The sequence below is a fragment of the Gossypium raimondii genome, chromosome 13 (assembly GCF_025698545.1).
Source record: "Gossypium raimondii isolate GPD5lz chromosome 13, ASM2569854v1, whole genome shotgun sequence".
In the NCBI taxonomy this organism is placed as follows: Eukaryota; Viridiplantae; Streptophyta; class Magnoliopsida; order Malvales; family Malvaceae; genus Gossypium; species Gossypium raimondii.
Genome location: NC_068577.1, coordinates 28,639,557 through 28,652,935, shown reverse-complemented (window position 1 = coordinate 28,652,935; position 13,379 = coordinate 28,639,557). Strand labels below are relative to the sequence as shown.

General features: G+C 33.3%; 1 protein-coding gene across 2 annotated transcripts; it reads right to left on the bottom strand.

Annotated features, from left to right (window-relative positions):
• Window positions 1-549: 549 nt before the first annotated feature.
• On the bottom strand, window positions 550-4,758 carry LOC105783822 (hypothetical protein). Of its 2 annotated transcripts, XM_012609491.2 has the most exons (6): window positions 4,588-4,756; window positions 3,987-4,170; window positions 2,684-2,843; window positions 1,987-2,018; window positions 1,529-1,574; window positions 550-771 (listed from the first exon to the last, which is right to left on the bottom strand). In XM_012609491.2, the coding sequence occupies exons 1-6, from the start codon at window positions 4,590-4,592 to the stop codon at window positions 737-739; spliced, it is 462 nt and encodes a 153-aa protein (XP_012464945.1). In that variant the 5' UTR covers window positions 4,593-4,756; the 3' UTR covers window positions 550-736. The 2 variants fall into 2 exon arrangements, 1 of the variants encoding a protein (XP_012464945.1); XR_008193035.1 differs by lacking the exon at window positions 550-771 and having other exon boundaries at window positions 1,533-1,574; window positions 1,987-2,069; window positions 4,588-4,758.
• Window positions 4,759-13,379: the final 8,621 nt, after the last annotated feature.

The window sequence follows — 13,379 nt, the reverse complement described above, 5'->3', positions numbered from 1 at the left end:
ACCGATGGTTGAATTGATTTTTTTTTCATTTTTAATACTTTTTTAATTAGATCGATCGGATCAGCAAATCGATAGTTTGACCATTCGACCACCAATTTGGTTTAAAAACATTGAGTTTTACTTCTAAAAACTGATATAGTTGATAGTATAACCAAATAGGGCACATGACATGCCACATGTACATCATGTAAACCTGAAATGACCAAATTTTAAAAATAGAAATGAATAAATTTTTTAACATAAAGACAAAATGCAATCCAACTCCTAGCATAAGAATGGAACATTAGAGCTGCAATAATGTAGAACAATATTCCGGTTTTTATCATCCGAGCTGAACTCAATTCGACCTAGTATACAATCAATCAATTAAACTCGTTTTTTTTTCCAAAAACTTTAATTTCCTTAGCTTTGATTGTCAAAATCAAAAGGCTATAAGGCTAATATATCAAGAGAACGATCAAACAATGTTGTAATTTGCAAACAATCACTACTGCTGTGTTATCCAAGGACTTGTTATTTAAGTACCCGAAATAAATTTAGAGATCTATATGAGACTATAACCATCCAAAATATAAGGAAAAAGTTGAACATACTCACTATTATTTAGCGCTCTTAATCCGCGGTTAACCTTACTTTCAAGTACAAATTATACATATATAATTCCACATGAAATAGGATAGCTACCAAGAAAAGCTTAGTACCTTCAACTTTTGAATGGTTAGTTAGGATTTGTTACTTAGTTTCCTCTTGCCTTTTCCAAATCTGGAAGATCTGCAATTCGGAAGAATAGAGATTAGAAATGTGATGCAAAAAACATTAACCAAGAAAAACATGGTATCATAGAAATCTCGAATTATTTCAGTAACAACTTTTTGGGATGTCAAAGAGCACTCCCTTTTCCACATAACTTGATTAGCCTTGCTGGCATGTCAGACTCGGAACTTACCAAACCCACCCCCTCCCCTGTTGTTAAACTGGTTTTTAAGTACGTAGAATTACAAGTTACTTGATTAAATGCAGAATAAATGCAACCGGGGTTTGTCATGCAACTAGGGCTGCCTTAGAGGGGTAATGAGTAAACTAAACCAGATGAAAATGTAAGTGATAAAGAATTCTCCAACTGTTCACTACCAACTTTTGGAATGTCAAAGAAGCCGCTCCTTTCCATAGAATACTTGGCAAGTCGGACTTAGAACACTAACCCAACCTACCACCCTCTCCCCTGTTAAACAGGTCTTAAGTACTTCGACTCCCCAGTCGGGATTTGTTCATAGATTGCCTTAGCAGGGGAAACACGTAAACTAGACCATATGAAAATGTAAGTGCTAAAGAATTCTCTTAACTCTTCACTAACAACTTCTCTAATTCTCTAAAGAATTCAATCATTTTGAACGTTTGGCTTATTTCTATTGTATGACCTGAGAAGGATGTCAGAACCTTAAATTGTACCCTGAATAATACATGCTTATGTCTTCAGAATGCAATTCAATTTAATAGTTTCAGGAAGCAATCAAGTTGTTTAACTCACACAGCAATCCTTCATCATCGCTGCTTTCTTCTTCTTGACCAACATACTGCAAAAAGAAACAAATTCACATCAAATGGTTAGTCAATAATTATGAAGAATTGCAAATGTCTCTACCAATTTAAATGTAGGGACAACAAGTTAAAGTTTTTGGCTTTCCTCTTAATAATTATCAAGAATGGCAAAGAATGATGGTCGGGACTATGATTAGATGTTCTCGGGATCTTAGGCTTTTATCTGTCTTATAACTGAAGGATGCAAGGATATATTAAGCCATTCAAAAATACTAGCATTACACTTTTAAGTCCTTCTAGGAACTTTATAATTTGCCTGACAGCCAAGAAAAGACTTTCCCTTTGTTTCTCGGCAAGAAATTTTGGATTTAACGGTTAACTTCAAATATGCCATCATTTTATCCCATATCAACTGTATTTCACATCATGGAACAGAAAGCCACTTACCGTGGCATCATCGTCATCAGAGGCCAAATCAGCTGCCAAGGACCCAAAAAACTCCAGTCAGATCAATAACCTAAATATGAATTCTATACAACAATAATAGGATTAATCAGATCGACCATTAGGTAGAGAAAAATTGTTAGAATAGACAAGTAATGCTCAGCATTAAGATCACATGATAAAACCTAATCTTATTCGGACTCAGTGTGAGTTTCAAACACAGGTATGTGTCCATCATAGGTATGTTTAATTTTTCAAAAGTTTCTCCATGTATTCGGAGGATCTTGGGACATTTATACCCCCATATCCATGTCCAAATATATGTCAGACTCATGGGTCGGAGCCAACATAAGATAAACTTCAAATAACTTAGGTGTCAGAGGACAGAACAGGGTGATTTTTAATTATACAAGCATCAACAGAAAATAAGAATATTCATGGGGTTTCTAAATTATAAATGTACAAACACCATTTCCCAAAAATGTAGGCTGGAAAGGCATAGATGAAGAGAATGAAACTGTAAACTGATATTATAAATGTTTCACCGATGTTGTAATGAAAAACCCAACACACAAGCAAGTGTATCATCTAGAAACAATCTAGATTCTTAGAAATAAGCAAGAGTGAAAAGTTTACAAGGCACATCATACAAATAGAAGTTAATAGATTAAAAACTAAAATATATTATTCAAGAACTTACAATTTGGATCTTCATCATCTTCATCGCACCATTTGTTCCAATCAACCTTGATGTAAGGCGCGGGTTTCTCTTCTGACTTTAACAATCTTTTCCACCACCCTTTTTCTTCTTTCATGATTGAGCATATTATATTCCTTAACCCAACATTAGTTTTGCAACCCTGCAACATGAGCAAAATATTTCTTTTGAATGAAAGTCTAAAGGATTTTCTTAAATAAAATGTGAATAAAAGGGAATATATAGAAATAAAAATAGTAGTTACTACAAAGCAATAGAAGAAAATTTCCGTTTGTGATAAACTTTCAGGGAAATTTTCAAGACAACCTTGCATCCTCGCATGTCACCAGTTTGCTGGTTTTTCAATGATTTAGTTTTTCACCAATGGCATTCAAATCTGAGCATCTTAAACAAAAGCTACAATATCTCAATTTGAGATTCAAATGATAAAATGTGAATAAAAGGGAATATATAGAAACAAAAATAGTAGTTACTACAAAGCAATAGAAGAAAATTTCCGTTTGTGATAAACTTTCAGGGACATTTTCAAGACAACCTTGCATCCTCGCATGTCACCAGTTTGCTGGTTTTTCAATGATTTAGTTTTTCACCAATGGCATTCAACTCTGAGCATCTTAAACAAAAGCTACAATATCTCAATTTGAGATGCTTGTGTTTCACTTCAAATAAGAAACAGCCCAAAGATCAAAGCCACTAACTAGGCTCAACTTCATGATTTCCTCCCTTCAATATTCAGCTTTTTGCCTTCAAGAAGATGCAAGATCCAAACTTTCTTAATGGCACTTGTTTAAGATCTCGATTCAAAATGCTTGTATTTTGCTTCTAATAAGAAACAGGTCAAAGATCTAATCTACAAATTAGGCTCAATTCTTGATTTTCCTTCAATCTGCAGCTTTTGACTTCTAGAAGACTAAAGTCATTATCGAAGTGTGAGATCCAAACTCTCTTATCAGCCTCATGTTATGATAGATAACATGAACCATTTCACAAACTCCACTCTTTCCCAATGCTGTTTAAACTGAATTTTTAATATTTATTTAATTAAACTGAATGTACCGGTTGAACCGGGAATCATGGTCTGACTGGTTATATCACTGGTCCAGTTCTAAAAACCTTGCAAGATGTTTTCAGAGAGACACGCATGAGGAAACTATGTCACAACTCCATTTCAACACTCACAACCAAGTCAAGGAAAGAAATCTATTATAACTTACAAGAAGGACAAGCAAGAACTTTATGCTACCAATGAAGAACGAAAATGAGCATCTAAGATACAAAAACTCACCTCAGGAACTATTTTACCAAAAAGCTCCAAACTGAAATCGAAGGATTCTCCTTGCACTCCCATGGCAGAGAAGCTAAACAGCCCCTGAGGGTCACATTTAACAGAAATGTCTTTCGCATCAGGCAAAGAAATCGTAAGATATACCTTATCAGAGCGCTGAGCCCAAAGAACCTCCGGGTGACGACTGAGAACAAAACAAAACAAACAGTTTTAAGATCATCAAAGACAACATATATCAATTTCCATGTAAAGCACAAAGCAACTAAGTAATTTTAACCCATAAATAAGAAATCAAATAAAATGAACCCACTTTTTTTTAAATGTATTATATAGCAAGAACTAGAAAGAAAAGCCTAAAATGGTTGCGAAATCTACAACTTTTTTTACCAAAAAGATCTTTTACATGGAAAATCAAGCACTGGATTTGTTCTTAAAAATCAAAACAAGTTTAGAATAACATTTTTTTCTCTTTTTTTTTTAATCAGAGGCATAAAATATTTAGAAAATCTTTTGGCAGGGAAAAGTAGGATGAAACAGTAAAAAGAAAACATGATGGAAATTTTATAAGAATCAGACAGAAAGAAAAAAAAAACTACAGAACCTCATATCTGGGTACTTGAAGCAAGAGAGTAAAACAGTAGAAAATAAAAATAAAAAGAAAGAGGGTTTGAGGGAAGATAAGAGTAGGGCTCAACGAATTTCCGAAGCTTCAAACCGAGCTCAATCGTTGGTCAAGCCGGTCAAATGGAAGGGTTTTATTATGTTTCGAGAACAGAAAATATAGAATAATGTTTTCTAGAATATAAAACTTTTTTTTTTTTGTTAATAAAGGATTAGGTTGTAAAGGACTTAAATCTTAAAAAAATTCTCTAGTTTTTAAAAAACATTAAATTTAATAAAAAATATAAAAAAAATTGTAAAATTGTACAAAAATTATAAAATACATCAAAAATATCCTTTAACCATTAACTTTAACGGTTGGCCGTTAGAATTAATGATCCTCTGTTTTTTTAGTTAAAGTCATCATGTATCGTAACACAGCGTGGCATATGGTGAAAAATGATAAAAATAAAAATTATAGAAAAATTATAAAATATTTCTTTTGGTAAGTTAATTTTTATATTTTTTTATAAATTTTATATTTCTTTACATTTTTATAATTTTATTTTGACATTATAAAATTTTATAAAATTTTACAATTTTATATTTTTTATATTTTTACGATTTTATAATTTTAATATTTTTATATTTTATTAAAATTTAATAATTTTATAATTTTTATTTATTTTTCTTTTTTATAATTTTTGCCACATATTAAGTCATGGTTGTAACACGGGATGACTTTAACTAAAAATTAGGATCAATTAACTTTGATGGTCAACTATTAAAGTTAATGGTCAAATGACTTTTTTGATACATTTTAAAAATGTAAGTACCCAATTGATTGTAAAAAAAGGGGGGCTTAATTGGTTTTTTTTAAAGTTTGAGAGCTTTTTTTTATGCATTTTGAAAGTTCAAGTACCCAATTGAGTACAAATAAAAAAAATAGAGGCTTAATTATTTTTTAAGAAAGTTTGAAGACTTTTTATACACTTAAATCATTAATAAAAATATAATTAAGAATTAATAATATTTAATTTTGTAACACCCCATACCCGGCCTAGACGACAAGGTCAAGCCTGGAGAGTTACAACAAACGATAATCAAACACATTCAACAATTTATGATAGCACATCTTTAAAGTCTGATAAAATTTAATAAAGACAAACCAGTATCTTGATATTATCTTTCAACCAATTAAAACTACGAATATAACTAGCAAAGTTCATAGTACTAAACGGTATAAAACATAACCAAGCTCTCCGTTCGCCGACCCGATCAAGTCTGTGATTTTCCTGAAATTCATTCAATAAATGCTAAGTTAATATATCAAGAAGGACCCAACTGTTTACATATTTAAAGACTATCGGTAACCAAGATATCTAATATGTCGATGTAGAACCAAGGTACAATTCATTCAGTTACAAATCAAAGTCATATAACACTCAAGTCATAATCAGATGCAGAACATAACAGATATAGTTACTTAATACCAACCACTACACACCATCTCCGTCCAACCCAACACACCAGATAGGGTATTTAATACCCATCCAACCCTACACACTAGTCTGTGTCGGTCTAACACGTTTCAGAGATTGCAGACTAGCTGTCAGATTAGTGTACGTATACCAAAGATTTAACCATTGGTTCAAAACATAATACTTCCTCCTGATTTAATTCTCACCCAACGTATATACATATTTCACACAATAGTTAATATAGAATTTTATATGAATATTCAAACACGCTCATACTCGTATATAGTAAATCAATTCTAGAAATCTTAGTCAAACACACAATGCACACGTGAATAATTAGTACTCAAGTTCCAGATCACAGAATATCAATTTATGCAGATAAATTTAGTTCCACAGCCTCATAGAATGCTTGCATTCAATCTGAACGTGTGACCCCACATGGCTTGGCATACGCCCGTGTGTCCTACACGGCCCAACAAATGGTTGTGTCCCCTATTCGTGTGCATCTTATTTTGTAACAGTGAGGTACATGACCTGGACACACACCCGTATCCTTGGCCAGTGTGAACCTAAATTTATAATCAGTGGGTTACACAGCCTGGACACAAGCCTATGTCCTTGACCCGAGTGAACCCTGCACTAACAAAGCCACAGCGGTCTGGACACACGCTCGTGTCCCTTGCCCATGTGGCTCTTATTGGGTAATCAGTGAGTTACACGGCCTACCACACAGCCGGTTACACGGTCGTGTGGTGTCAATAGCTATGTTTTTCGGTATCTAAAATTCGTAAAAAAAACTTGGGTTTTCGGTACGCACCTAACGTAAAAAGATCAACGTAGAAGATTCTTGAGACCTAAAACGAACATTCAATCACTAATTAAGCAACAAACGTTTAGATTAAAGCGCAACCAAATTCGTCAAAGCGTTTCGACACAAACCCAACTCAACACCGCAATTAAGTTTCGATTTCGATCCCACCGCGTCTCACATCAGTGGACCTACGACGCCACTATAACAAAGCAACGTCAGATAAATACATCGCAGTAGTAGTTACCTTAGTGACATCCTCTGTGATACCTTTGGCACGGAAGTATTGCTCGATTCCCCACAAAAAGTTGTCCACATCTCTTGCGGACCTTGTTCCCTTGAACTCCTTAGGCTTGGGAACATCAATATTGGGCTTGGGTGCGACAGCAGCTAACCCACCATTGCCCAAAGCAGCCTTGTAGATTGTAAGTTCACCATTGAGCTCTGCAATCTCCCCTTTCAAGGCCGCCACCATAGTCTCAATGGCATCATCTCTACCCGTCAACTGTTCCACATTGTCTAACACATACACATTGAGCTGCTCCTGCATGGACTGCAATCCATCATGGAGACTATCATCAACATCATCAATCCTCTCCTTGATATCCCCTATGAAATTCTCGAGAGTGACGACACGATCCTCTAAAGCTGACAATATGCCCTTCGAGCGACTAGCTTTCCTAGCCCTCTCACGGGTCTTCATCCCCTCAACATTCCCAGCAACTTCTTTCGACATATTTCAACGATCGCTTCGAACCTGGCTCAGATACCAACTGTCACGAACTTAGGTTTTTCCCACGCAATCCATGCGGCCTTAGGCAGCTTCTTTGCTCAAAATCGCCTAAGTCAGCCTAACTTGCAACGATAAAGGATTCAACGTAATTTCCTCACTGCTTCTACGAAGAACAGCAGAAGAACGAAGCAATAACGAACCTTGAAAGATGAACAAAAGCAAGAACGCTTGAGAGAAAAAGTTTGAGTGAATACTCTCAAAATTCTTATTTACAACTGAATAAATTACAATGTGCAAAGAGGTCTCTATTTATAGTTTAGCCCCAAAGTACATCAAGGCTACAATCAAAAGATGTATATAACTAGAACTCTAAGACACAATTAGAAGCTGTATACAATTAGAACTCTAAGATTACATAATCATATCTTCTTGGATCACTTTCCATATTTACCAGGCTCTTGATATGGGCTTTTAATCTCTCCAGGCACCGGGCCAGTTTGGTTGGGCCAAATGACCTCCCTCAAATACAATGGATCACACAAGTTTGTCATGGTTGTATGCTCCCTTGCGCAACCCATGACACTAGGCCGTGTGAACCCAAAATTCACCTGAAATCAAGTCATTTCCTAACCTAACCATGCATAGACATTCAATCCAATTATGCACACTTTTAAGGGACCTAAACACCATTCAAACTTGCATAAACATACCATTTCAAGCATCCTAAATTATCTAACCAATATGTCATTCAAAGGCACCACAAATATACCCATAACATGCCAAAACAAGCCAACATTACCTTATTTCAAGCATTATAACCTAGTTCAATTACTTACCAAAACATACCACAAATTGATCATTATAAAACAAATTTTAAACATACCATAAAGAGCCTTAATTACAAACATTAGTAAGTGACCAAAAATGACAAATTTTGGTAAACATTAAAGTGCACCAACCAAACATAATCTTCAAGTCATAAATATATCAAAACACCATTATAAAACATCCTATACATGCCATTATTAACCTTGGCCAAAATATACAAAAACTATCGAAAAGACTTTTGGATAGTGTGATAGATCTCCAACGAGGTTCCAAACCGATCGAGCTTCTAATAATTTATAAATCAAAGAAAAGAAACTACGTAAGCAACGATTACTTCGTAAGCTCATATAAACTTAAACATAACTTACCATTTCAATAATACAATACATAGATTGAACATAATTCAACACCAATGCCATAAGCTTAGCAAAGCCTAATCAACATCACCAACTCACAAGTTAGTATAACTATCTATAACATAATTGAAATAAACCATAAGACATATAAATTTCTATATGTACAACATCATTTAGTTCATAAATCATTTCACTAAGTCATGATTCAATCCATTTTCGTACTTACTATTTCGTTCATTTTTCTTGCCAACTGAACCATCTAGAATTACATCAGATACTCGGGAAAGCTCACATGAAGTGTACATTTACCTATAACCATAACCTTTCCTTTACATCAATGCTCATACGAGTTGTGAAATGGGCCTGCTCATATGAGCTGTGGGTCAAAATGTGACTTACACGATGCTGTTCACATGAGTTGTAGAGAATCCGCAACAAATGCAGGACCTTAGCCATCGGTAGGACATTCAAGACTAGCACCCGAAACATGGAATCCCTAATGATATGTCATTTGTATCCTAAGAATTCTTAAAGTTTACAAGACTTTATATATTGATTCATTTACATCAAAACAACAGAATAATCAATCAATTTAAACAATACTTAAGCGATTACAGTTCATACGAACTTACCTCGATAATTAGGGTGTAGTAATTGATCGAACTAATCCGAAACTTTGACTTTTCTTTGATCTAAGTCTGAACGTGGTTTATCTTGATCTAAATAGATAATTTCAATAAATTAAATACTTCTAGTATTCAATTTAATTCATATTTCATATTTATAGAAAATTACCAATTTACCCCTAACATTTTAACTTTTCACAATTTAGTCCTTAAGTTCATAACTTAAAATCTAACCATTTAAACCTAAATCCATGTTAACCATAGATACAAGGGAATTTGAAACAACCCATATCAAGCATCGTTTCATAATAAAACTCTAGAATTTATACTTTGAACAATTTAATCCCTAATTCCAAAATTCATCAAAATCACTTAACAAAACTTGTTTATTTTTCAACAATGATTAATAATATATCAACTAACATCAAAACTATTCAAAAAGATCTATGGCATGACCCTCAATCTTTAATAGTTTTACAAATTAACCTCCGGGCTGGCTAGATTAAATTAAAATGGATTCAAAAACATAAAAATAATTAAAAATGAGGCTCGAATACACTTACATGCAAACAAAAGAGCTTGACCGAATTCCCTAGCTTGTTCAATGGTAAAATTTCGCTGAAGTTGCGACAAATGAAGAAGATGAACATTAATTCTTTATTTATTTTAACTTTATTTACCAAATTACTATTTTAACCTTTAAAATCTATCATAATTTCATCAAAACCATATCCATAACTATCCACTAATTCATTAAATGGTCTAATTACCATTTAAGTCTATTAGATTTCCTTTCCATAATCTTTTAGCCCTTTTAACTAATAGAACTCAACATTTACACATTTTATGGTTTAGTCCTTTTTACTTAATTAACTACTTAAATATCAAAATTTCTTAACGATATTTTAATACGACTTTAATATAAACTCATAAACATTAAATAAATATTAAAATAATAATTTACTTGTTAGAATCGTGGTCCCAAAATCACTATTTTGGACATTACTGAAAACGGGTTGTTATATGTCCCTTGCTCATGTGGCTCTTATTGGGTAATCAGTAAGTTACACGGTCTACCACACGGCTGTGTGGCATCGACAGCCATATTTTTTACGTCCAAAATTCGTTAAAACTTGGGTTTTCGGTATGCATCTGATAGAGTTTCGAGAAAATATCAACGTAGAAGATTTTTGAGACCTAAAATGAACATTCAATAACTAATTAAGCAATAATTTGCAACAAACAATCAGATTAAAGTGCAACCAAATTCGTCAAAGCGTTTCGACACAATCCCAACTCAACACCGCAATTACCTCTGTACAATACCGCAATTCACGAATTAAGAATGTAAAGGGAATCGTTATCCTCAAGACTTACCCCCTAAGGACAGTAATCAAACATATAAACAAATGATTTGCACAATTTAAGCAAGAAACCAACTTGGCGAAAGTGACAACACTAACAATTACAGTTATGGGTCAACTAATGTCACGAACTTAACAGAAATGAACTTACCCATCAATAGTAGCAGATAAGAACAAGAAGTTAACGACTGATAAAAGAAAAAAGAGGAAAAATAAGTATGAAAACAAAAAGGAAAAGAAAGAAAAGAGAACAACAAAAAGGAAAAGAACTGGGGGAGAAAGAGAAGAAGAGGAACGCTCTTTTAAAATTATTTTAACCACCAACAAGTTTTTCAATAATGTGTAAAAATATTTCCTAATGTATACACTAAAACTCGAACACAGGACTAACAGAATACAAAAACTTAACCATCGAACTAGCAAACTCATTCTTGTTATAAATGTACATCGAATTACATTTAAGTTAACGAATCAAGAGCAAAGGTTAGTTAAAATTGAATTAGCAAAACTTCTAAGGACGTGATTCAAACTCCCAACCTCAAGCATATAAGCAAAGCACATAACCACAGATACAAAGACTTAATTACGCTAGAACCCAACACTTAAACACTTACACTATGTTTTCTTTAAAGGAATTGCTATGGAATTACGTTCTAATTCTGAGGGGATCACTATTCTATTGTTTGGTTCAAACCATCCCATAGAATACACCATTTTTATTCCTTCTCCATTCGTTAAAAATGCTGAATGGTGATTCAGCAATTAACCCATGTATTGGCTATTCGGCAATTTAAGGAATCATTTAAAAAAATTTCTTCCCAGCGTACCCATAAAAAACCACAAATTTACAAGTTTATTTGGCAAAAACCTGGGACAACTTTCCATCAATATTTTCTTCCAAACTTTCACTTTTCATCTTTTTTTCATCTTTCTATCAAATTGAGGGAAAGGAAATCTCAGAATGTTGGATTAGTCTCCAGGTAAGCATCAATTTCCATGGGTAAAATTCAAGCTTCTTGAAAACTGAACAATATAGGTCTTTGATACTTGAGTTTAATTTGAGTTTTTGAGTTATTTTTTCATAAATTGTTCAAGAACTTGAAATCTAGTTCACATTAAGTAATTATTTTTCCATAAATTTCTTGAATTTGAAGAAAAAAGAATTTTTTTAGTTGCAAAAATTGCAATATGGGGATAGTGTTAGAAATTGTATATTTTGGTATTGGGACCTTTTCATTAACCAACTGATTAAATCCAAGTTCAAATTTGGAAGTATTTGTTATAACCCAAATTTGATTTTTATGCTTGCTGGTGGGTTGGTTTGTTTAGTTCTTGTTCATCAAGAAAAGTGACGCAAATGCCACTAATCAGAGTAAGTAACATAGAACATGTTTTTCACTTTTCTTGTTATCTCTTTGATTTAGACAGTAATGAGGAAGAAAAGTAAAATTCAAGGTTGTTCATATTGCTAGATGCCACTTATTGTTTGTAACATTAGAATCGTTTTAGTATTACTGCTAACGTTACAAGAACCTACAGGGTCACACCCTATTGTCGAAATGAACGGAATAAAACATAGTTGGTATTGTGTTTGGTAGTCACATGAACTAAATTAATTGTAGAATTAATTTAATTGGGTAATCAAACATCGAACATATTATATGTACAAGGTTGTTGTACACATAATGAGAACATATTATATGATTTTGGTTCGTATATAAATTCAAATAAATATAGTTTACTGAAATCATTATTATAATTAATGTAATTATAATTTCCGGTTTAAAACATTGTTATATTTATTTAATTTATTTAATGAATTATGATTCATTATATATAGATATACCAATTATAAGAAGGATATGAGAGAGTTTTTAAAAAAAAAAACCTTAAAAATATATATATAAAATCTCGTTTTTCCTTTGCTTGAAAAGTCTAGTAGCCGTCAAGCAAAGTCTTCTTCAAAAACAGTTTTGGGGATTTCTTTCGTTCATTGTCAACTGGGTGGATTGCGTAGAGGCCGGAGTCACTAAAGGTTGCGACTTGGTTTGATTGTAGAACAGAATACTCGTTGTCGAGGCGTCGCTATCTATTCAGTTTAAAGATTCGGTAATTTCGAAACCTTATTTTACCCCGATTCGTTCCTCACACATGGATCCATGGATTAGATTACTGGATGTATTAATTTGTGCTGCGCTGTGAGGGTGCCGGCGTTTCAACAGTGGTATTAGAGCCACTTGTGTGATACGGACTCGGGTTTAAATACTTGGGTGATGCAATTGTATGAGATGCATGCTTTAATTTTATTACATTTTCGACTGGTTAAATCGTTTAAGCATAACCTGATAACCGTTCCTTTCGATAATTGATTAAATGTTAATCATGGTGTTGCGGCCTATTCGGTTTTATGTTATTACTGTTAAGTGTTAACAAATCTATAATGGTGCGACAGTGGTATTTACAGTTTCCAGTAATAGTTAATTGGTTAGTGGAACAAAAGGTTGTTCTGGCATGAAACCTCAAGGATTAAAATCTTGAAAACACGATTCTATTGATAAAAGTTATCAAATCGTGATGTTTCATTTAACTTGGGTATG